This window comes from Mytilus californianus, unplaced genomic scaffold, assembly GCF_021869535.1.
Source record: "Mytilus californianus isolate M0D057914Y unplaced genomic scaffold, xbMytCali1.0.p SCAF_4, whole genome shotgun sequence".
NCBI classification, from domain to species: Eukaryota; Metazoa; Mollusca; class Bivalvia; order Mytilida; family Mytilidae; genus Mytilus; species Mytilus californianus.
The window spans coordinates 108,969,917-108,996,851 of record NW_026262690.1 but is presented as its reverse complement, the minus strand read 5'-3'; the positions used below and the strand labels follow the sequence as shown (position 1 = coordinate 108,996,851).

Here is a 26,935-nt window from a genome sequence, read left to right as displayed (position 1 = left end):
GCTTGACATTGTGCCGTAATATTACTGGTCGGGATTCAATTATTAGATACAATTGACTATCCTTGCATATTCATAATATATTGTCAATATATCTTTATTTGTACTCTAAAGTTAGTTGCATTAAACGGTTTCATAAGGAATTGTATAAAATATGAATTGCATACATTAGAATATCATGTACAATATTTTTAAGCACACTGTAACAGCAGATGTTTTGAATTCAGACAATAAACAATTAAGACGAAAATTATCAATCACAAAAGGACAACAACAAAAAAAAAGTAAGAATTTGTTTTTTAAAAGTCAAAAATGACATGAATGAGTAACTTTGAAATGTACGCCGCACTTAATCAAATAACTATTTGTTACTTTCATTTCACATTCCTGCGTGTTGGCCAATAGCTTTATTGCTAAGATATAAATAAAAAAAAGCACAAAACGACCATTTCATACATAAATGTTGAATAAAATAGATGATAGATGATCTAAACGTATGTAAGTCTTTTATTCTTATCTTTTTTTTTGTATTTGAATGTAAATTCTATTTTAAATCATAGGAATTGTTTTATTTATCTAAGATAATTGTGTTGATTGAATGTATACAAACAGTATCATAAATGTATTGAGAGGCTTATAGAACATATAACCCTTACTTGTTAACTTACATATTAAGCCTCACACATGGTTAAAAAATAAGCCGACTTTTTACCGTCTAAACCTTGTTGGTGTATTTTTCGTGCAAAACCATTACATGGACAAAACTAGTGACACTAACATACAGCCCTTTCAAGAATGAAATCCATATTGTTACATTCATCTGAATATCACCAGGACTGATGCACACCACAGCAAAAGAAGCTATATACAAAGACTCTCTTTATTTATTCAAAAGAGGAAACTCTATAGATACAAGATAAGCTAAATATCATCTCAAATTATAAATAAATAAAGAAACATACAAAAATGAAAACCCAGCAAGAATATACCGAAACCAAATCTTCTTCAATATATTTTGCGGCTTCTTATAATTAACTATTACTCAGTGAAAGTCTCCAAAATAATCGAGGTGATTTTTATTTTCTCCATAAAAAGGGATAATGTATCTCAAATGTAGACAGTCTTACAAAATCTTATTAAAAATCTATTGAATTTTACAATAAGCGGAGGTTTTTATATGGATGACAAAGAGTGCTCTATTGTTTTGATATCATTTTCTGTTTAGTTCAAAATAGGGCCCTCACCACCCCCACCCCCCACCTCCTCCCACACCCACCCCACACCCCCAAAAAAGGTTGAGAACATTATTATGTGTCCAGCGACTTATAATTGTTCGAAATTGATTATATTGGGTTTTAAACTTTAGGATGCATATGCTGAATTATTTCCATTGATTTATCAGTTGTTCAAATTCATTAGTATTTGGAAGGCTAAAATCCATATTTTGTACCGTATGAAACACGCTATCTAAATTGCAATTTCGCATAGTTTTAAACCAACTTTGATTTGAATATTCGATTAAATTATCATTTGCTTTTTAGTTAGTTTTTACACCAAAAATAATTGTTTCGTATTCAAATATATCCAGAATATTTTCTTTTAAGATAATAAATTTAAAAAGGTTTGTAGTGATATGCAATGATTTACAATATTTTTTGTCAATATTTGCTCAAAATGGTTTGACGTAGCTACCTAATAATGTCTCTAACGACCATGACTTTTGTAAACTATCATTTTGTATCAAAATCGCATATTTTACAGTATTTAACTATAAAATGTCAATTTAAACAAAACGTACTACTCACTTTGTATCAGATTAACTATGCTACTTTTATGGGATAGTGCATATATAATTTCCTATTATTCTGAAAGCTTTCAATCATGATAATTTTGATATTGTTAGTTTTTGTAAAGATATATTTGTGAAGTTTTAAAAACATATCAATGATTTGACCAATTTTACTATTTAAAGAATTGTTTGTCAAAGTGTAAATTACTGTTTATTTCTTTTAGAATGAAGAAGATGTACTGTAATGTAGCACTTGGTCTACTTATGGTTGTAGTCTCTGCTGACATGGTTGTAGCATGTCCAAACAACTGTACCTGTACTTTAGATGGAGATACTGTGAACGTATATTGTGATTCGAAAGAACTGACTGTGTTTCCAGAAAACATCCCAAGCAACGCTGTCTTCATGTAATATGTCAACTAATTCTAAGTCTTTTACCCTTAGTTATTCGACATAGCATGAAATTGAAAATCTTACTCAAACTTGTGTATGCCTACTTAATTAGAAGGCAGAAAGAAACTAATTTGGTAATGGACTATTTTCATATTACCGACTTTTGACTAGGAAGTTCATGTTTTTTCGATAGGGTATCTACTCTGCGATATGACATCCTGGTACTCGGTTAAGTAAGTGCAACTTAAAGAAATAAAATTAAACTTACAATGGAATTTAGACGGAAAATTAACAGTTACTGTTGTATTTTTTCTATACACGACAAAATCATCAGAAAACAGTAACCTGTCCCCCTAGATTGCCCTAGGTTTACCTTTGATTTTACTTCTTTCGGTTACTCTTAGTCCACCATTTTTAAAAAAAAAACAACTGGGAAGAGCTCAGTTGCGACTGGAAATGAGGGCTTTAATTCAAATACATGTAATGTATAGTTATTTCAAATCATAATTGAATTAGGAATTTTCAGTGTTAACATGATTAATAATAAATAAGAAAAATCCCTTTTCTGTGGATTTATTTGTTAACAATAGTGTCGATAACCTTTTTGTTCACCATTGTAGATTTTGCAATTGAAATAAAATACTTAAAAAATTTATGATTAATATGTTTGCATGAAGTTAATTTTTCCTCTAGACATTTCTTAATATTTTAAGTGTTTACAATACTGTCATTGAACACAGTTTGTCATGTATAAGTTAAAAGCGTGTGAATTGAATTCAGTAACAACCAGATAGGGCTTTTTTTACTTCGTTGAAATTATCTCCTAATTACGCCACCTAATTTTTACAATCGTACAAATGGAAGCCATTGTAGTGATGATGTCAATTTAGCTCTTGAAAACCGATGAATTTATCCGCTTAGTATCATTACGATCCGTATGTGCAAGTTTTATTTTAAAAGACAAATGTATCTAATAGCTATTAAGCATCATTTAATGTACTATTATGCATTTGATCATTTTTTGTTAACAAACTATGGGCTGATCGGTTGTTACTCTGTTTTAATGACTCATAGGAAGCGAGATGATATATCAAATATTTTTTTTATACGTTTTCAATACAGAAAAGTCAACTCAAACATGCCTGAACCTCAAAGGGGTTACTAGACTTTCTTTTTTCGATGAAATTATTGCCTATTCTGGGGACATTTCCCGAAAAACTGTTACCGGAGGCACTGAGGCAATTTGGTGCTTAAAGAGGATAAATCTATTCCTAGTATCTTTCTTTGGAATTTTTTCCTTACAATTTATTCTAATGCACAAAATAGATCCTGGAGAATTTGCACCTACCACAATCGACTGTTTTGTGAAAATATGTCCATAATTTTAAAGTTTACAAATATCGAGAAACAAAATTCAACAATTTAAATAAAAACACATACATATGATGCAAAAAATCCTAAATTAAGCATATTTATTAAACTTTTAAACCCCATAGAAACAGATGCAAACAGTTAAAATTTACTTACTTCGCCTTTTTTGCCTTCTATTACAAAGATTTCTATTTCTTTTGTTTAATTTCAACTGGGTTTCCACCTGGCTTGTATCAATCGAACTTCCATTTAGTTTTAGACCGATATTTGTTTTTATCTTTTAAATCCTAAAGAGGATTTGTGAAATTTAGATTTTAAAGGTTATTCTTATGAGTTAGTGGCATTTTCTAGATAAAGGCATTTTGTTAAACAACTGATTTTAAGATTATTTATAAAATGCCTAACTTTGACAGGTATTATATAAAAAGACGTAAAATACTTTATCGTTTTGTAAAATGACTGATTTTTTTTTTACCTGTCAGATTCAGGTTACTTGTAGAAATAGGATATAATTTACTGTTCAAGTGCCAATTGGGAAAGTTTGTATATCTATAATAAGTTCTTTTAAGAGAAACTTCGTTAAGTATGAACTCATTCCCTTTTTCACATAGTAGTTTTATGATCTTCTTATCATGATGAAAGGAGGACACTTTGTTCTTACAATAGAACAAAATTAGCAAACGAATAGAAATCTAGATTAAAAAAAGAAATGTATAATATGAAGCAGAGAAAACAAGGCTGTTTTCTTATTAACTGATTGTTGTTTGTTTGTGTTCCGTATAAGTATTTCATGCATATTTACCAGATAAAAGTTTGACGATAAATAAATCAAAAATGTACTAGTATGTTCTAAAATATACTTACCCTGAAAAAGGACAAAATATCGACTGCCGCGTGAAATAGACTTATGTTATTGTGGATAGGAAAGGAAATGTGACATTCAAACAGCCAACCTACCGAACGACCAAAGACGTCTTAACGTGCAAAAAACTTGGCACTCCAATAAAATGTCCACATTTAGAACGAATATATTCATCCTGCAGAGCCAAACGATTATCCCTGTAAAACATGGATTTCATACCGTGTTGTTTGTGATGAAAAGATACGAGAATCTTCATCTTCGTTTCATCAAGGGATTGTTTGGTATTTACAATTTGATGCATTAAGGGGATAGTAGTTTACTGATGTTAAAATATCGAAAACCGACAAAGAAAAGTCACATTAAGGTTACATGAAGGAAATCAATGAACTGCACCAGAAGCAAGACAGAGTGTGTCGACATGGTAAGCATCTCCTGGTATGCATACACCATCTGCCGTGCGATGATCTGTTTCAACCTGTTGAATGCTCTTATAAGTCAACATATGTAAGTCAATTAAAACATGCAAATGATAATAGGAATTTTTTTGAACATAGTGAAATCGAAGATATTTATGTGTGTGCTTTTTGTGAAATTCTAGTCTATGTTTTTTGAACGGTAACTGTTTTATCAGAAAGTGTTCATAGCACTGGACATGACATGATGATTAAGATTGTATGGACAATTATTTAAACTTTTCAAATACAAACATTAAAATTCAGTATTTATTATAGATAAAACTGCTCTGTTGTTCAAAAATTTCAATGATCAAGTATAAAATGCCTCAATCAGATGAACATTTCGTTCTTATTCTTGATTTACTAATTGATTGATTTAAACAGTACCCCAATTATTCCTAAAGGTTCTTACCTATTTGACCGTATAAATTAAATTCAAAATATTCGATTTGAGTGCGTTGGCCCATTTTTCGAATATCCTCGATATGAAAAAAAGAAGAAGATTATTGAAAAAAATAAATGTTTAGGATATCAAAATGAAATGATATGTAATACATAGGACAACCACACATCTACATTGCTGCATTTTCGCATAGTTTTAAACAAACTTTGAGTTGAATAAAAAAATAAATAATCATTAGCTTTTTAATTATAGTTTTAACATCAAAAATAATTGCTTGGTTTTCAAATATATCCAGAAAATGTTCTATTAAAATGATAAATTCAAAACAGATTTGTATTGATAAGCAATGATTTAATTGTAAAACAACATTTTCTTCAAAATGATTTGACGTAGCTATCTCATTATGTATGTAACGACCATGATGATTGTAAATTACCATTGTGTATCAAAATCGCATATTTTACAGTATTTAACTAAAACATATCGATATTAAGTGAGAGTTACAAAACCTACTCACTTTGTAACAGATGAACTATGCTACTGTTATGGGATGGTGCACATATAATTTCCTATTATTCTCAAAGCTTTGAATTATGATAATTTCGATACTGAAAAAAAGAAGATGATTATTGAAAAAAATAAATGTTTAGGATATCAAATTGAAATGATATGTAATGAACAGGACAGCCAAACATCTACAATTGCCTCAATAGATCCCAAAGGGGATGGTTAGAGCTATATCAAGTTTAAAAGAAATAACACATCATTTTACACTAGTCTCATAACTGATCACCAAAGAAATCATCAAAAATAGTACACGTGTGCATTGCATTTTAGAAAGATGGATAGCAATTATTTTACCACAGTTGAAGAAGGAGCTTTTCAAAATTTGTCAGTATTATATGCGATGTGAGTACTAATATTTTTTTAATATATTTAAACAGTGGCTTATCTATCTAAGATGATAGAAATTTTGTTTTTTAAACTGATTTTATCAACAACAATATCAAGCACACCCGCCAGGGCGAGCTGATATTCGAAGAGATGAAGTCAGTGTAAAAACATATAATTTCCTTTATATCGGCTATTTGTCTTTAATAACGAAGTTTTTTTTTGGTTGAGAATATGAAATATAGATTAAATTAGTAAACTATTTTTAAGTGTTAAAACCGTTGTGATAGTTATTCGCTAGTATTAATAAAGGTGCGTGCATTTCATTGATAAATCGTGGATGGACATGAACACGTGACGTTGCTGCACCGTGACGTGACGTCATTGTCTAATATTTTCGAGAAATAGGCCTGTCCATGATATAAAAACTACATGATAGTAATATCAAAGGGAAAATGTAAAAACCACTGATAAATTGTATATATAAGTTAGCCTATGAGTAGATTTTTCCTAATGTCCAATGCAAATAAGAAAATTTTATCAAATATTTAAATCAAACAGACCAACGTTTTATCTTAAGACGTTTACACCAATTACACCCTGTTAATGATTGACTCAGTCATCCTGATAACGATATTGAATATTAGGTAAATTTGGGGTTTTTTGGGGTTTTTTTTTATGCGCCATCACTTTATGTTAATAATGTTTATTTGTCGATTATTACTATTTAGCCGCCTATAGCGGTTTCTTTGATATCAATTGGTTTATCAATTTGAAGTCCTTTTCAAGCTTTATTTTCATGTTTCGATTTTTTTGACAACATATTTACATGAGAAATATTCTAATCTGCTTCCGTTTTTAAGCGGTTGATATATTTATCGAGATCTTCATCTCTATTTCTGGATGGTCGTTATTCTTTCCTATGTTTGACTAGTAATTCATACATACTGTACTTCGGTGAACGATTTACCTAAATGAATTGACAAAAAGAAGCATTCAATTCTAAATTACCGTTCATAACTGTCTGATGAGCCAAAACGACGAATGAAAGCGCTAACATTTATTACCATATAATTTGGTGTGATTTTCGGTATTAATTTTGTGTATTTAAAATTTGTGTATTGCTTCTACAATCAAAAATGCTATGCATATTCTTGAATATAATTTTAGATCAATGAATGATGGTTTAATATCAACGATTGAAACAGGAGCATTTGTGAATTTGCCAAACATGGTTCACTTGTATGTATTTAGCAGCTTGCAATATATGTCTGTGTATTTTCATGTAAGGGAAATATGTGTTCTTACTAGAATAATACTATTTTAATGTAAAAGAGAGCTAACTGATAACATTTAACATTTTAAAATTTATTCAAAATCGATCTTCTTATAAGATTAAACGGTAGCTTACCAATTATCAAATTTGAGTCCATAGACAATACACAAGCCAACAAAGCAAAAGAAACCACAGTGGAATCGCTCAACCAAAAATTGAGCGATATGAAATCTGTCGATACGATACGCGTTTCATTTAATGCATGCATAACCACGATGAGAGTCCGCGCTTATCAAACACGTCACACTTGTGAATATGACACAGTCGGTAAATTACCAGATCTGATAACTATTCGGTTGTCGTAGAAATACGGGAAGTTCACAGAAAAACATCATTGTATAATACAAAGTACAAATTCAAGTTTTTAAGTGGATCATCGGTATACATTTCCTCAGATATAGTTTTCTGATACTTTGCCATGGTTTTTCAAAAAATATAATAAAAAGGTTTATAAATAATTGCTATTGCCATGTTATTACAACTCCGTTTATAACCGAGAGCCTAGACTGTAAACTATTTTAGCTACATCTCCGCACAAATCTTTTCAACAAACCCAATATTAAAATATAATAAAATGGTCTTTCAAAAAAAACAAATTGTTTGCAACTATAATTGCTAAAAACTATTTACATGTTGAGTTTTTATTTCGATATAAAGTCATAAAATTAATGTACTATTAATTCTTAAAGAGGGTATAATTATTTGATTAAAGTCTGTAGTTTCACATAAAAGAATAAAGAAACAAAAAGAAGTAAAAATAGAAATATTGCCAAAAAGACTGGAAAGTTAAAATTCGGCAAAAATTTACGCAATACATTCTAGAGTTACATGTATGAAGACAAACTAATTTTTGTTAATGAGAATATACAATTTTGATGTTTCAGAACGTTGATTAACAATCAAATATCTACATTACAACAAGGAGCGTTTCAGAAACTACCATATCTCAGATATCTGTATGTATACATTTTAAACGGCATTTTAATAAGAACCAAACAAAGTCTAGAGCTTGTAAATTGTTATTACTAGAAATTGATACAACTATGTGGATTATTGTGTCTATCAACTTCATCAGTCAATTATCTTAAAGGTTTTGGATATTTTGTATGTCATTTTTCATTGAATGACTAATTAGGATTCCTACATTCCCAGGCATGACTTTAAATGAAAATTCAAAAAGGCATTAGGGACGCATCAAATTTATCATTAGTAATATGATTACGAAAATATCATTGCAATAAGTTTATGTGATGGAAGAGATATAAAATATTCTTATGTAATGCCTAAGGGAAATATCTAGATATCACTTACTAAACTTTGATGAGATGAGTAAAGCTGTAAATTGTTTTCTTGACAACACCGTTGTAAAAATATGGAGATGAGGTATGCTTTGTTTTTGAAGCGGTTAAACATGACTCAACATATAATGCTATATATGTAAAGTTAGTTACTCATGATCCTATAAACTGTAGACACCTTGGTTTGTTTTTAAAGTTGGCATTTCCCAAGGTAATGGGTATCTCAGACTGCATGTGATGTTTCATTCTAAATAATTTAATAGCTGTTGATGTCTTTTAACTAGCTTTAAGAAACTACAAGTACTCTTGTATCGGTCCTTTGTATAATTGTTTTTATTTTAGCTTTTTTTGGTAATTCGTTCCTATCTACTGGGATAAATAAAGGCAACAGTAGTATACCGCTGTTCGACATTCATAAATCGATTGAAAAAAAAGCAAAACCGGGTTATAAACTAAAACTGAGGGAAAACACATCAAATATAAGAGGAGAATTGGGATAAGCCTTTCAACTGATTTTTATAGTTTGTTTGTATGTTGTTCTGTAGCCAACTTAGGGAGGCTTGAGCGCTCTAAAACATTTTTAATCCCGCCATATTGTGTTGTATATGCCTGTCCAAAGTTCGGAACCTGTAATTCAGTTGTAGTTGTTGGTGCATGTCTGCGATATGTTTTTTTTTTTTTGGTGAATTGTATTAGAACATTATAACTTATGCCGTTAGTTTATTCGTTTGAATTGTTTATCAAATTCGTGGCCTTTTATAGGCTACTACACGGTTTGTGTTTTTTCTCATTGTTGAAGGCCGTTCAACGACCCAGACTGCTCATATCCCCGTCATTTAAAATTGGGGGTATAGTCTCCTCCTTTCTTTATGCTGTGCGAAGGTTTAGAAAGTTAGACACGGTGTAAGATTGACAAATGGACTATTATTCAGCAAAAACGAATGGGCAGTGAATTTCACACCTACATGTAATTGTATATTTTCGTTATTCCGCAAAACACATATGGTATAGTAAATTTTAAAAACCTGGGTAGACAAGATATGAATCAATTATATAGATAAAATCAACGAACAAATTTACATCAATTACAAAAAGGGACAACAAATAATTATAGTTGAAGATGATGAATTAGTGTTTAACCTCCAGAGGCAAATGATACATGTATACCGCCACTAGAATATATCAATATAATATGAATATCAACCCTGTTTGGTACTAAACCGACGTGTTGGGCCAAATTATTGGCGTGCTTGTTTATAAGGTAATTTTACTCCGACCCTTTAGTGCATCTTGCTCAAAAATGGTAGACGGTTACTGTACTTTTTGTTCCTAGATGACAACAACTACAAACAGAATGCGGTTGATTTTTAAATATTTGTGTCCGCTCCCTTCAAACATATACAATATGTACATGTAACAGTACAACTACATGTATGTTGCAACTATGCCAATTTACGAAAATGTAATTTCTTCCGCATAGTTTTTTATATTTGAATATTTTTTCAACCATAGGAAGTATAAAAAAATATCTATTTCAATTTTCTATTTGGTATGTTTTTTTCACGCTGAAAAACTAAGAGATAAAGAGAAACATTACATAACATAGAAAGGAAGGAAAAAAAAAAAAAATCTCGAAATAATAGCTGATTTCAGTAAGAATTATCAGCGGTATACTACTGTTGCCTTTATTTATCAAACATAACAACTTGTTATATAATTTATAAGATCATGTGGGTTATATTCTCTTCTACAGACGAATGCAAGACAACAACCTACTTAATATTGAATCTAAAGTCTTCATCAATCTCATAAGATTGCACGAATTGTGAGTAATTTTGTTAAACGAATACTACCTTATACATCTATAGTTGATATGCAATTTGTTGGTATTATTGGTAGAAATAATGACACACATATCTGTAAGATTTGCAATCGTTGTGGTAGTTTGGTTATGCTCCACTTGAAATTGTCTAATGTTAATTTATTACGTTTTGCCAAATCATGCAAAAAAATGTTCAGATGCGTACTTAATTCAATGACGAAAACAACCCCATAACATAACTTTGACCATAATTTTTTATTTGGAAAGTATTTTCAAGCTGAAAAACTAAGAGATACAGAAAAAAATCCAGAAAAAACCTCGAAATAATAGTTGATTTCCAGTAAGAGTTATCATAGTTTTGGAAAATACTCTTCAGGAAATCTATATACTAACCACAGATTTCTCTGTTTCAGATTTTTATACAACAATCAAATAACAACAATACAACAAGGAGCATTTCAGAATCTACCAATCCTCAAATTGCTGTATGTATGCAAATAAGATATGGCATCAGTCAGAGACCAAACTATGTTTACCTTAATCGATGTTTTGTTTTTCGAACAACAAGAACCTTTCTTAAACTTCTCCTTCATAAGAGTCTCATCCTTATATTGATGGTGTTCGTGTTTAAGTTGTGATTCCTTAATTAAAAGAAATTTGGTGCCTTTATATATCGTATTAAACGTGAGACATGCTGCGCAATATATGCTGCTTCAGTAAAAAAACAAAAATTATCCTCACTGCCGTGTATCAAACAAGCGTCTGAATTTCTACAGGCAAGTTGAGATATGAAAATGACTTAATTGTATTTATAACTTGTTTGAAATGAGTTATTTACCATAGAAGTTTTGGTTAGGTATTGTTAATAAATCATCGTTTTTCAACATCAGTTTAAAGATTTCGAATTTGTTTACTGCTGTTTAATTATTCTTGCTAATAAAAACATTGAAAAAAACTCATCATAGATACCAGGATTTAAATTTTAACTTTGAAATTATGTACGACCCCTACCTTAACTTTAAGTATTCCACAGAATTCATTATTCTCCGCTACCCTGTGTGTTTATACAGGTAATAAATTTATAACTCAACTTCTTTCTTATATAATTTTTTTTTTTAATTTGATTGAACATATGTCAATTTTATTTTAATGCTTGGTGATATAACCTTTAAAAGGATTGTTTCATTCCAGATGTACTTTGACTGTTGTTGTCAAATAATTCGAATTCAAATAAAAACTGAATGAGATTTTGTTAGTCAAACGTTTTTGCAATCGAAATCCCATTGATTTTTTCTCTATTGTGACAGTTTGAATGGGACTCTTTATCGTTTTGTAATAACCATGAGTAATGGAAGCACTCCACTGTTAGTAAATAACATTAAAATTGAACAACAAAATGTTAAGTCATCTTCTATTCCTGGTTTTTCTCATACATAAAGCTAACTGTTTGGTTTGTGTCATACATGTGCAGATGTATTTAATCAGTATTTTCCATAGATTCGAGTTTCAAAAGTTAAAATGATGACATACAATTCCTTTTTTTTTTTGGTTTGTATATATGGCAACATTTTATATTTATATACCATAAAAAATCTACCAGATGATCAAATAAAAAATGGGTGTATTTCGCATCATTTTTTTCCGTAAGATTTAATCACAAAATTCGTGCAACAAAAAGTTAGAAAAAAACATTCCAAAAATTGCCGGACCAATATTTGATATGGATGTGATAATACGGACTGTCATACAGAAAACAGCCCATGTTTAATACATTCCACAATATTGATGTTCATACAAACCCCCTATACAGACTATTTTATTCTTCAGCTATACAAACATGAATTTTATTGCACACTAGCTCTTATTGTTGAAAAATCCACAAGAGCAAAATTCCGAAACAACACACCTTACTGTAGTGTGCTATTAATACGACGGGTACAACTTGCGAATCAGAATCAGTTCAATTTGCCGGGGCACCTGAGACCATTCCTGTAGTTTTATTTGGTTTGTGTCTGTTCCTACATTGTACAAACGAAATGTTAATTATATATTATTTATTAAAACATGCAACAATTTGTTCATTTTGATAGTTTTCTTAAACCTTGAAAGTTTTGTTTATCATCAAAAATAATGAGAAAAATAAAATAAATCTAAAAAACTTTGTTCACTGCACATTCTTTCTGTGCATTTGCAATATGCATTATCGTAATGTATGGGGTAATCTTTATCAATCTGTGAATGAGCAAGGTTTAAATCGTAAGTAGTAAATTCATTTTTGATAATATAGAGTAATATACCTAATTATTTTTTAGAGACTTGAGCGGAAACAAAGTGGTATTTGTCAGGAATGATACTTTTGACCATCTCCCCAGCTTACAAATTCTGTAAGACTTGTGTTACTAAATTTATACAATTATTTCATAATCAATAATAAGATGACATCAACAACTTAGTGCGAGATGTATTGATGAACAGACACTTTAGTTTGAGATTGAATATTTGTTGCGCACCCAACCCTTTTGATCAGCAAGCTCATATTGTTTCAAGCGCCCACTTCTTTCAAGCATATTGCCTAATTCTTGTTAACGTAATAAAGGACGTTGACAAGATTTGTCTCGCTAGCCACATATAAGACAGATTTACCGCGTGACACGTGCTGTTTTATATACTTAGCAGAAGAGAGATACGTCACCTATTGCAAGGCTACCAAACATGACAACTGAAAAAACAGGTTTCTAAATCGTTACTAAACGTTAAAAAAAATGAAAACAGCACTGCAAAAGATAAATGTCACAATCAACTAGTATTTCGTAATGATAAGTCTTTTTAAACCGTGTAGATTTCGCCAATACCTTTTAAATAAATTATGCAAAATAGAATTTTTTCAAGCACTATTTTGACTAATGTTTTAATAACAAGCTCATTATTGTGTCGCAAATAATTTTGCATGCAAATCATTTTCATATCATGCTTCTGGTTCAGACTTAGTCAGTACAGTAAAACACAATAAATAAACTCATCATAGATACCAGGATCGAAATTTTGTACTTGCGCCAGACGCGCGTTTCAACTACAAAAGACGCACAAGTGACGCTCGAAATAAAAAAAATAAAAAAAGCAAAATAAAGTACGAAGTTAAAGAGCATTGAAGACCACCAAGTCCTAAACGTTTTGTCACACAGCTAAGGTTATCTATTCCTGAGGTAGAAAAACCGTAGACTAAGTATCTCAAAAATTCAGTTTTAAATTATGATTATAAAATGAGGAAATGTGGTATGAATAGAAATTAAGTAACTATCCACCACAATTGAAATGAAGAGGATGAAAACAATTGTAGGTAACCGTACGACCTTCAACAATAAGAAAAAAAAATACCGTTTAGTCGCCAAAAAAAAAAGCACCGCACAAAAAATGTAAAACCGTTCACTTGAGAAAACTAACAGCCTTATTTGTAACAAAACAGTTGATGAATAAAAAATATAACGACAACCACTGAAGTTTGTAAGTAAAGATCATTGTTGATGGGACTCGGAGCTACTGTGCAAAGACTATTCTTATTTTTAAAACATTATCTGGCATGTAAAGCTCATTGTTGATCTGAAAGGTCAGTACTAGTCCTGTAATTCATCGTTATAATTGTTCGATTGTATTTACCTGAACCGTACGAATACGAAATGTACTTAAAACCTAATACAGTTATTTAATTTCATTTTTTTTCAAACAGAAGTCTTCGACTAGTCTGTGATTGTAAAAACTTTCCATTTTGGTCCTGGTTGAAAACAAATCAACAAGAGGGAATTGTAACATGTTTAGATCGGGGGAATGATAAACTATTCTATCTCCCAGAAAGTGTTTTTGTTAATTGTACTAGTAAGTATGTTTTCGGTTAATTCAAAAGCAATGGCAATGGCATGAATAAGTTGCTTCATGTTTTTAAAAGGCCACTTGTTTATATACCCACATGTGTCGAAGATGTATTAGCAGCAGAGTGTATGCCATATCTGGAGCAGAAAATGTCAAACCCTTAAGCGATCTTGAATTGTGTCTAGAATTTTTAAAAAGGTTTGTTTTACTTTTGATTAGTTTTCAGTGCTGAATGATGTGCTATTTATTTTATTGAATGTCTGTGATGTCTCAACTGATAAAAGAATTGTATATCTTTGTTTTAGAAAATCTAATTTTCCTTTCCGACTTTCACATTTGGTCAAACATTACGGTTGTATAACTATCATGCACCAATGACTTCTGTAGTTGTCGCTGTCTACGGATAAAACTAGAAACATTTACCATTCCGCCTAATCAATGGACAAATAGGAAGACAGATGTTACATGAGGAGCAGGATCTGTTGTATCTTTCGGAGTACCCAGTTTTTACGGTCGTTTTATAATTGGATATTTTGATGTTCAAACCTGAATGCTATGTGAAACTTTTTTTTTGTCGTCCTATTATTTTTATTGATATCCATGGTTGTGTCCGATTTTTTTAAAAACAATATTTAAGATTGATGTCACTTGTTGAGCAGGATCACTTTATTCTTCCGTAGCAACTGAGATCGCCTAGAGTTCTGTGTGGGATTTATCTAAATAAGTTTTTAGGTTTTTAGATTTGTCGTTCTGTCGTATTTGGTGTTTTCCAAAAGCTCTCAAAATTACAAAACTAAGTTTGAATGTTGCATTGGTATCTGCTGTCCCTTTTTCCCATAAACAAAAACCTTGGGAAACTTATGATTCTGTCCAAGTACAATAGCGAAATTAAATATTATATTGAGATCGTTGTAAATAAGTATGAGAAAGAGAACGGTATCACACAGAAAGTACAACCGTTGCTTAAGAAGATAATTTTTTCAAAGTGTCTTTTACGCAGGATGTTTACGGTACATGGATTCTGTAGATTTCCTCAGCTGAAATGTAGAATGTAGAATTGACAAATAATCAACGTTCTGAGTATTTGTTATATCTGCGAGTTTTCATGACAGCTCAGTTTACCAAATTTGAGTTTCAGATGTTTATAATCATATTTCATTTTTGTATGCATTATTGTTTCTTAACTATTTGATTTTTTTTTTCATTTGCATCATGTTACATGTCAAAAAAGCAATTCAACAATGTAAATGTAAATATGGTAAATCAAACGTTTGTGCAAAAGAACAATAGAAGATTTTAATGAAAACAAAACAACCGTATGAAATAGGTAAATGGCGAAAATGAGTATTTAAAATCTTAATAGTAATGCTACTTGTATATCTTTATATTTCAAATAAAGCATACACATCAGTTAATGAATGTATAAAATATGAATTTTGATGGTTATCATTATTGAAAATCTTTTTTTCTCGATAAGAAACATATTGTTTACACACACTTAAAAATATTTTGTAGAATATATGCGAATCCTTTATTTTGATCGTTATATAAAATGTTGTCTATATAGATATGTTTGTATGTTTATGTCTTGTTTCGACAGCATCTTTTATTTTTGACATTGCCAATAAGGCAATTGCACTTTAAATATATCAAAGTCAGTTCCGTTGTAAAAATAAAGCGATATTATAAGCTGTTTGACAAATATGACATTCTAAACCCTCATATGCGAGTGCTGTAATTTTGCACATAGATGGAGACACTAATCTTGACAATGTACCGGCCTCGATACGTTTATACGATTCAATCAGTATTTGTTTTTACCTTTATTTGTATATTTGTACTGAGTATTGAGTTTGTATATCGATAAAAAAAACTGCAAAATGTCTTTACTCTATGGCAATCATATGTAAGAGACGTTTAAAACACACTTCTTGTTTCCTTTCATGATTTTGAGCTTCAACATATCTATGTGATTAATTAATTTATCAATTTAAAGGCGAAAGGCATCGTTTCAATAATCATTCAGTTATATATCTATATGGTTATAAATCAAAGTTAAAATATCATCAATAAATTTAAGATATGTATTTCTTTTGTTTTTCATTAGCATGCTTTATATAGAAAAAAATATTGAAAGTGCTTATTCTAATGTAAAAATGTTTTATAATCATTCGTAGACTATTCGTGTCATCCTGAGTACTGTTTAAATGGTGGATCTTGTAGTCAAAACAGTTATGGCGATTTGTTATGCACGTGTGTTGGCAACTGGACCGGTGCTACATGTACAGGTGAGAGGGAAACTATTTTGTTGATGTTTAGGCCAAATTTACAATGCATTTTATAAAGATGAAAAACACATCTATTTTTCCCATTTCCGTCGTTCTTAAACTCAAATATAGACCTCTTACATACCCTCATTCTTAAAATCATATTCCAATAGCAGGAAAAATATTCATCTTTAATTCTAGTTCAGTTGAAGAAAATAGCACTTAAATGCATAACCAAATTGATTTGTCAATTTTGACATGTCAAAATAGTATATTTATAATAAGACTCAAATATTGAATATTAGACTATTCTTTATTCACAAAATTGTCTTTTGCGTTTCTTTATTCAACATGTATATGTCCCTTTGTATCTTTCGACTCTAGTTGATTACCATGTCCCTTATGTAATTTTGAATTATCCTACACTGTACAATTTGTTATGTGAAGTTCTTAGATCAAAATCGGAAAGTTAATCGCGTTGTTAATGGCATATGAAACTTCAAATTAATAAAAAGTGATGCATATGCTTTTTTAAAAATGGCACACGACCTGAAAAAATAATTGTTTTCTACTTTTTTTTTCACTTTGACATGCAATTGCCATTGGCGGAGTTGAAGTTTTGGTTTTTTTTTTAATTTTTTAATCGTCTTCTTGGGTACAACTAAATGATGATGGACAATTTAAATTCTTCTGTTTCGTATGTAGTCAAAACCGTACTTTTAAAATGTGAAATTAAGTGCAATCAATTATTTAATAAATGCTATATATAGATAAATATATATCAATAAATCTTTTATTTTGTTAATCGAAATATTTATTTAACATATCTTCCATAATCTACAGCTCATATCATGATATATTAATATAAGGTTACGAAACGTCTCAGTTACAAAACGAACTAAGTTACGAATCGACTAGGTACGAAACGACCAGGTTACGAAACGACCTGCACCCGTTTTTTTATAACTAAATGGTTAGTTTTTATCATAAAACTTATGTACAAATACTTTTTCTCAAGAAAATTCTATAATTTGTCCAAATTTAGGCGAAATTTACTTTTTTTTAATTGTTTGCTTCCAGTAAACCATTCGCCGATATATTTTCTGTATGCAGTGAACTCAACGTGACCTTTCTCGTAAAAATTCGGTGATCGCAATACGCAATACGCATGGATATGTCATTGAAATAAACTGTTAACCCTAATATTTTACATGGTATACACGTGCTCAATATTCATGCTTCTTTGTTGATTATTTACTAAGGTGACAATCGGTAAACTACGGCTTCATAACACGACAATAAATCAGCTGCCATATTTTCATATCAAAACAGACCGAGAGTTAAAACATATTACGATTATACGATATGAATGCGTAAAAATTGATACAATTGTGCACAGAAGACTACGTTTATGATATATACATGCATTGGTTCAAGAATTGGACACACACTATTTTTCACCAGTCACTCGTTTCATATGACGTTAAGCTTCTCATGAGGCGATTTTTTCATGTGAATTTAGTCATATTTACACTGTTCTATTTCAATTTTCTCTAGTCAAAGAAACGATACAAGGTAATGCAATTTTGATGGATTACGTATTCCCGGTAAATTGTAACATAAATGCTTTTCGAGTGTCGCATGGATTTATCATGACGGTAATGAAATTTATAAAGACGGGTCCGACTATTTTATAAAACAAACACGTTATTTCTTTTATATATTTTTTTTCAAAATATATATATACATGGGTATACAGTCCGATGCTGCAAAAAGGTTTAGGATGTGTTAACCAATAGTTGAAAAAAAAGTAATTGTTTTCGTATCTTTGTAAATGATGACATGCGGTAGTTATTCTTTTAACAAGAATTCATATGATTTCTTCGATATTTAGCTCCCAAAATATCTAAACATGTGTTACTTATTTGCACTTTATGTGTTCCCTTGCACATTGTATCATGTTTTTGTCAAACTGTATATTGGTTGACAATGTATATAGATTGATGGTGAACGATTTGTCAATTGAATTAATCAGTCAAAAAATTGTTGCATACTCGTATAAACAGCATTTATAAAAGTAGATATACGAAATGTCTAATTCCTTTTGTCGAGAATTTGCTTTAAAAAAGCTGAAACTTAGTTAAAGGTCATTTTCATTTTTGACAAAATTTAAAGTTCTCTCATTTGTGATTTGCTTTATATATAATACCATCATGCTATACACTTTACATTGCTGAAATGAATGAAAACTTAAAATATAAATTCAACACAGCTTATAAAATGTACTCACCTCATGATACATGTATGTATAATTAACTAATTTAATACTTACATTTAATGTTGTTGTTGTATTATCTATGATAAATACTGCTTTAAACATAAAGATATATTTGTACTAACGGTAGTAAATATATTAGATATATGATATTATTTTTCATGAGACATACCATTGATTGTTTATTGATGTAAATATAACTATTGAATATTTCTTTATAAATATCATTGTCAGTTCACTTTATTGATATAAAAACAGATTATGTCTTTTATTTTCATTCTAAGGTTAAGTCTCTTAAATATTTTAATTTACCTTAAATACTCTTTGTTCTAATATGTTTCATATTTTAAGACATTGGTAATGGTTAGAAATAAATCATCAATCATTCATTTACTGAATGTATTTGAGAAGTTACAATTCCTATAACAAGCTTGCAGACGATATATTTTTTCCAGTTTTATATTTCATTTTATTTGAATTCAGTTGTAGTACATATGTTTATTTTTATTTCAAGTCATGTTCTGTTGTAGTTGTAAAAGATGGTTGGCATCGTTTGAGTCGTTGCGACATTGCCGAAATTTGATAATAATGGATCAAACTGTAGCTTTTCAGATCAGAGAAGTCATTTAAATACTTTTAATCATAGTATCTAGTGATGAGTTTATTCAGAGGTGAAGTTATAATTGCGGAGCTTTTTGTTTACCTTTTGAAAAGTATCTTCTGATTCATTACTTTGATAACCTAAATTAATACCGTCATGCGGGAAAGGAACGAACCGAATAACATGTTTGATATTCAATTATGTACCTTGATTAATAGTCAAAAATCAGCAAACTCGTTTTGAGAATACTTTTCATAGATACTAGGGATCCATTGAATCATACCTGAAAATCACAACCACAATAATATATTAATAGCAGCATAATTCAATCACTCATTTATAAATTTGACGTGCGTGCAAAAATGGTGGGCTCTAAGGTAATATCCCAAGCATGATTATTATTTCAAATATGGATGTTTTATTTTCAAAATATTTAATTAGGGTTGTCAAAATCTTAACCCTTTCCAAATGGTGAACCTTTACAAAATGCTAGTTTTAAAAGGTATATGTCACAATTTATATTAAAATCAGTGATAATTAAAGGGATAGACCAACCACATAACACATCAACATGGGTAAAACGAATGCATCTAAGTCTGTTCCTGTCCATATTTCATTTGGTATGCTCCTGTTTTCGGGAATAAAGCTGTAATTGTTGTTGATTTGTTTATGTCAACCTATTGTTAACCACCTAAATATAGATTGAATAACACAGTTACTTTATCCCTTGTCGTTGTCAGTCTGCAATTGGTTGCGTCTGATTGTTGAATATATTTTAAGTTTTACACATTGTCACATTCCTTTTTTATTACTTCTGGTCGATGTCGGGAGCGACAGGTTATCAATTATTAGCTGCATAACTGACATACATAAACTTTGTATGCTATTTGCACATCGCAGTTCTTTAAATATTTGTGAAATTGTTATTCTCTTACATCATCTTGTTACATTCAATATATAACAAATATAATTGAATACATCTGTATTAATTATTACACCTTCCAGCTTTTCGTCATACGAAGCGCGTTTTGATATACACGAAATTCAATTTTGAAATAGAATATATATATGTATATGATGTCCCAACCATTATTAATGAATAATATGTTTACATAACCGAATACTCATTTATTGTTAAGTTGAGTCGAGTTGGTTTCGTTTTCACCTTTCACCAGTGACTACTATTTACAATTCTAGATGAATTATAACTAGTATTTGTTTTGTGATAATACATATTAAAGATCCTAAAAGGACTATGTAGTCCTACTCTATATAAGTTTTCTTCTTCACGAAAACCAATCACTTTCAGATGTCGGTTTATCATATTATAGATACTAGGACTAAAGTTATCTTCAATCGCGTTGATACAAACCAGAATTAAGAAACTGAATGGGTCTATCAATACCCATGCTACGTCAATCTTTAAAGACCCAAATGTTGCAAAACACTTGTCCTACCTCCATGACAAATATGTTGTTGTCCCCGCAGATAAAGCCCCAAACAACATCGTTTTTGTGTGTAAATTTCATTACATAAATTGCTTGATAAATGAATTAGCTATTGACAATTCACTTGAAAACTCAACATATACCCTAACGACACTTATCAAAAAGGACATCCTGGATAATCATAGGTCTGTTCTATGTTTCTTTGGAATTTCAACCAAAGATGAAGAACTGGATCTTCCATCATTGTATTGGATACCTAAACTACATAAGTGTCCTTACAAACAACAGTATATTGCTGGGTCTTCCAGTTGCTCCACGAAACCTCTTTCTAAATTCTTAACTTCTATTTTATCAGCAATTAAAGCTGGGCTTCAAAGTTATTGTGACACTGCCTATTCTAGATGTGGCGTGAATCAGATGTGGATACTAAAAAATTCCAAAGATCTTTTAGAGTACATACAATCTAAGAATCTTTCATCTTGCCATAGTATCAAACATTTGACTTTACACAAGTATTCCCCATTCCAAACTAAAAGACTAATTGAAAGAGTTGGTATTGCTTTGTTTCATAAAAAGAATTGCCAACGTAGATATAAGTATCTTGTCTTAGGGAGGGATAAATCCTACTTTGTAAAGAATCACTCTGATTCAAACAAAAAATTCTCTGAAACTGACATTATCAAGATGCTTGACTTCTTGATTGACAACATATTTGTTACGTTTGGAGGACGTGTTTTTCAACAGACTGTCGGCGTTCAAATGGGAACCAATTGTGCCCCTCTTCTTGCCGACTTGTTCCTTTATTATTATGAGGCTGACTTCATACAGGAATTCTAAGGAAGAAAGATAAGAAGTTAGCAATATCCTTTAACTTTACTTTCCGCTATATAGATGATGTTCTCTCGCTAAATAATTCAAAATTTGGTGACTGTGTTGAACGCATCTATCCCATCGAACTTGAGATAAGGATACAACAGATACAGCTAAGTCTGCCTCATATCTTGACTTACATCTAGAAATTGACAATGAGGGTCGGTTGAAAACAAAACTTTACGACAAAATAGATGATTTCAGCTTCCCAATTGTGAACTTTCCATTTCTATGTAGCAACATTCCAGCAGCGCCTGCATACGGAGTATATATCTCCCAATTGATACGATATTCCCGGGCTTCTATTTCCTATCATGATTTCTTTGATAGAGGGTTGCTGCTTACAAGGAAGCTATTAAACCAAGAGTTTCAAATGGTGAAGCTGAAATCATGCCTTCGTAAATTTTACGGACGCCATCACGAGTTGGTTGGCTGTTATGGAATAACAGTTTCACAGATGATATCGGATATGTTCCTTATGTCGTAACTACAATCCCCTTTCCTTTTCACGAATGTGACGTACCGAATTAGACTATTTACCACGTTTGTAATAACATGAGCAACACGACGGGTGCCACATGTGGAGCAGGATCTGCTTACCCTTCCAGAGCACCTGAGATCACCCCAGTTATTGGTGGGGTTCGTGTTGCTTAGTCTTAAGTTTCTATGTTGTGTGTTGTGTACTATCATTAGTCTGTTTGTCTTTTTCTTTTTTAGCCTTGGCGTTGTCAGTTTTTTTTTTTTTTTCGATCTACGAGTTAGACTGTCCCTCTGGTATCTTTCGCCCCTCCTTCATTTCTATGTAAAAACATTTCAGCGCCAATGCAAATGGAGTTTATGTCTCCCAGTTGATACTATAACCTAGAGTTACCGATTCCTATCCCCTTTTCATTGATAAAAGCTTGCAGGATACGGATAATTTTTTTAAGCGTTCCAAGGGGTAAAATTGATTCCTTTATAAAATTTACGAATCCCATAACGAGTTAATTTACAATTGTGAATAGCTGTCTCAAAAATGTTAACTGTTAGCCACAAAATCACCGAAATATAAGCATCATTCTTTATCTCTATTATCATATATCTTCTTCAAATTTCAGTCATAAGATTGCAGTGTGTTCTATATAAAGGTTGCATATATATACTGTTGTTATTGTACAATTAATTTCCCTGACATGCATTTAACAGGTTCATACATCATTGGGGCTCTCACCAGTCAACTTTACCATAAAGCGTGTTACTTTATTGAATGAGATAAGAAAAAGTACAGTAAAATACCAAAGACAAAGAAATGTCAAATGAGAAGAATTCAGCTGAAATCAGAGAAATGTAACAGTAATGGTGAAGCAGAAGTTCTAGAGGGAACAACTTACGAAAACAATATTGGTAAATTCATATCTTCATTCTGTATTTCAAAGGTCATGTCCGAAAAAAAATGTATATAATTAGAGCCTTCCACTTGTCATTTTATTTATTTATTATAAGCTCAACTGGCTGGTGGAAAGGGAAAGCTATTGTCGTCACTTTGCATCCATAGTCTATTTTTGTCCATTTAAATTTAATATTTAGTTTTTCCTCTGAAAAGAAATTCCTGTCTTACCCATACACATAGTTTTACTGATATTTTCTCATTCCGGTAACATGCAATCCAGACGAGCCTTTACAGGCTCCTGAAAGCCTCTAGTTATAAGCTCAATATAAAAAAATATGAAGATTTAATTGGCAATGAGACTACTTTCCACAAGTGTTCATATGACATAGAACACTAATGTCTTTAACTATTGAGTAAATCATTAGCACAACTAGAAACAGTTAAAATAAAACTAGAATTGAAACCTAGCAAAATCATATCAAATATTTAGTATATTGAGTAGACAGTATAAGTCAATTATAATTAGAATTTACAACAATTTTCTAGGCTTTGAGGAAGATCTCACTGACCAACTAGAAGAAATTGCACCTATTAAACAAATGATAGCTTGTGAAAACATTCAAATTATTGAACTTTATCTTGAAATCACAGGCGTGTGTATGTATTCTATAAAAGAATTTCTGTGTATCTGAGTTATAACCGATCAAAATTAACTGGTGTAAACAGCTTCATTTACATATAATTACTTTACATAAGAATCTGCACTTTTGTTGGCAAACAACAAGCACAAAACATTCCAAAATTGTCTTTCATTTCTCCAAAAAATACTATATTCATGAAAGCATGTGCTTCCTATGACAATGTTGCAAAATGCATAGGAAACAAACGAAACGTTTGATATTATTTATACGATTATAGCATATGATGAGTATACTTATTAGCAAAAGTTCTTCTTTTTTGTAATTGTATCAGGTAGTGGAAACATTAACTGTGCACACATTCTAAGTATGAATCGATTCACCACTTCATTCAAAATGTGCTTCGGTCTAAGCTTTTACACCATAATAATATTCCACATTATACAGAACCATCCTTGACATGTTGACCTGTTCTTGTTTCGAAGTCATATTAATGGTTATAAAATTAAGATAATGTAGTGTGATTGCCAATGAGACAACTCTCTACCAAAGACGAAAGACACAGAAGTTAGTAACCATATTAAAGGTTCATCGTACAGCCTTTACCAATGAACAAAACTCAAAACGCATAGCCAGCTATTAAATGACCGACACGAAATGACAAACGTAAAACGATCCAAAAGTAAAAAAAAAACGGCCTGATTTATATACAAAACAATTACAGAAATACAAATATGATATAAAGTAGTTAATTATTTTTTTTGGAAAATTTGTCCCTTTTATTTCTTGAGTTGTAAAATAATTACATTTATTAAGTTTGATTAAATGATAATTTTGTAAATTTCAGATCGTCAGTCAGATATAGTAGAGATAGCAGCAGTAACTAAAAATGAAACTGTCTCATCTTATGTGATGTATATTTAAAGACGAAAACACCACAAGCATCTGACATAACGAAACTTGCATTCTTGAGTGGCAAATGTACCATAATGAAGATCCTGCGGAAAATTCACCAACCTTTGAATTTTCTATAAATCTTATAGCAATTTGACGAACAGTCGTTGGGCACATTATAAAAACTTTTGACTGTCGTAAACTCTATAACCAATTGAATAAAAAACTGAAGATGGGGGATACATTTTGTCTAACTTTTAAAAGGTTCATTGGACCAGAATCTTATTTAGGAGTATATATCTAGGTCGTCAAAGTTACAAGCAGTGTGATTAAGTGTCAGATTTTATTTTGGGGAAAGCTTTAATGCAAATAATGCTTGATATGATTGTAAATTTTTATTTAGACATCTGCAATCACATGGAAATTTAGCTACTATAATTTTACATTTGATGGATTGCACCCTAAATATTGCTAAAATGACTTATCTTTCAAAACTCTAGTTGAAAATAAAAGAATGTCAAAACAGTTAGCCAAAAAGGCAGCTTCAACTGGCTTGTGCAAGACACATTTTATTTTGTCAATTCAAAAAATGGTATTGATTGACTAAGAGCACTTTTGTCTCAAAAAATAGTCTAGGCATACTACGTGTTACAACATCAAAATCTGTCATTCAGAGTGTATGATTTTTGTATTACGAAACGAAGAGTACGTTGGTTCAGAGTCCGTATGGTTCAGATTATGTAATTGCAGAATCTAAATTATAAAATTTGGGTGAATTCTAATAGATATCAACAAACATTTTCATTTGCAGACATACTTACTTCTGTGATAAAGCTTCTATGATATCAATAAACAGTAATTGTTATTACCAAAAACACTTATTTCTTAGGTGACTTAAACTTGACATAATAGAACATCAGGTCACTTATTTTGATATAATGATTTAAATATTACGTTGCACCAAGAATTTTAAAATGAATCTATGTTTGTCAGCTACAGTTTTAGACAAGAACTTAGTCTTTTTGATTCGTGCTCTAGTATACTATGCATACCTTATTCTTTAGCAACTCTATATAATTGAATGTCAGGCAATACAATTTAAATCATATTAATAGTTAACCTTTTGATAAAATTCATAAATATTCTTTATTGTTCTTTATAATATGGAGGATTTAAAGTCAAAGGTAACAATTTTCTAACCATAGTAAGACTGATTACATTGTGTACAACATATTAATGAATATAACCTATTAGACAAGAAATGGGTCACTGTTACTTTTATCTACAGTATACGTAGTTTTTGACAGCGGGTTCACTAGTTTGTGCTATGACATTGTATGATAATACAGTTACTTTAAGGATATGTGAGCTATTGCCATCACTTTGTGTCCATTATTGTCTTCTGTCCATATTTCATATCTTAATTTGCCGCTCTGAAATTTCTGAGGCCAATTTCAAACAAACTTTACATGGATTGTTCTATTACACTTGATGGACTGATTATATCCAAGATTACCACGATTAATAATGAAATGTCGAAAATAGATTTATTTTTCAGGATTATATTAAATAAAGACTTTTAAAAAAAATCTGTTATCACATTTTTTTAAATAATATTTTTAGATAATATATTGATAATCTATGTGAGCAAATACAGGTATATGTGAGCATCTTGTTTGTTATTTGATGAAGGGATAGGATGTAGTACCGTTCTTGTATAAATGTCTTTAACGTGTGCTTGCAATTTTTTTGCTTTTTATCTAATAAAAAATCAAAGACTATTTAAAGTTCAAGATGACAGTTGAAATGGTTCAAATTTTATACAGGATTCAATTTTGTTTTTTTGTTCATTAACAAGCATTATCAGTTGTGAAAGTTATTATATTTATGCATATATCAAAATCTGTATTCTTAAAATAAGAAGATGTGATATGATTGTCAATGATACAATATTCCACCAGATGCTATAGAAGTATGTAACCATATGGTCTCAATCCTGAGCAAAAAGTCCTGTTTATCTTTTACATGCATACATTTTTGATTATGAATAACTTTGGTCATAGAAGCTTTAAATGTCTTGGAAGTCATGTTA

General features: G+C 30.6%; 2 protein-coding genes across 6 annotated transcripts in view; both read left to right on the top strand.

Annotated features, from left to right (window-relative positions):
• Window positions 1-26,935, top strand: part of LOC127739089 (slit homolog 1 protein-like) — a 296,950-nt gene that overhangs the window by 149,527 nt on the left and 120,488 nt on the right. The window lies entirely within an intron of this gene.
• LOC127739085 (slit homolog 1 protein-like) lies at window positions 403-26,432 on the top strand. Of its 4 annotated transcripts, none has more exons than XM_052250668.1 (12): window positions 403-495; window positions 2,011-2,193; window positions 6,108-6,179; window positions 7,332-7,403; window positions 8,382-8,453; window positions 10,549-10,620; window positions 11,031-11,102; window positions 12,930-13,001; window positions 14,342-14,487; window positions 16,659-16,769; window positions 18,306-23,325; window positions 24,797-26,432. In XM_052250668.1, the coding sequence occupies exons 2-11, from the start codon at window positions 2,012-2,014 to the stop codon at window positions 18,443-18,445; spliced, it is 1,011 nt and encodes a 336-aa protein (XP_052106628.1). In that variant the 5' UTR covers window positions 403-495; window position 2,011; the 3' UTR covers window positions 18,446-23,325; window positions 24,797-26,432. The 4 variants fall into 4 exon arrangements, with proteins under 4 accessions (XP_052106628.1, XP_052106630.1, XP_052106629.1 ...); XM_052250670.1 differs by lacking the exon at window positions 24,797-26,432 and adding an exon at window positions 23,858-24,120; XM_052250669.1 differs by having other exon boundaries at window positions 411-491.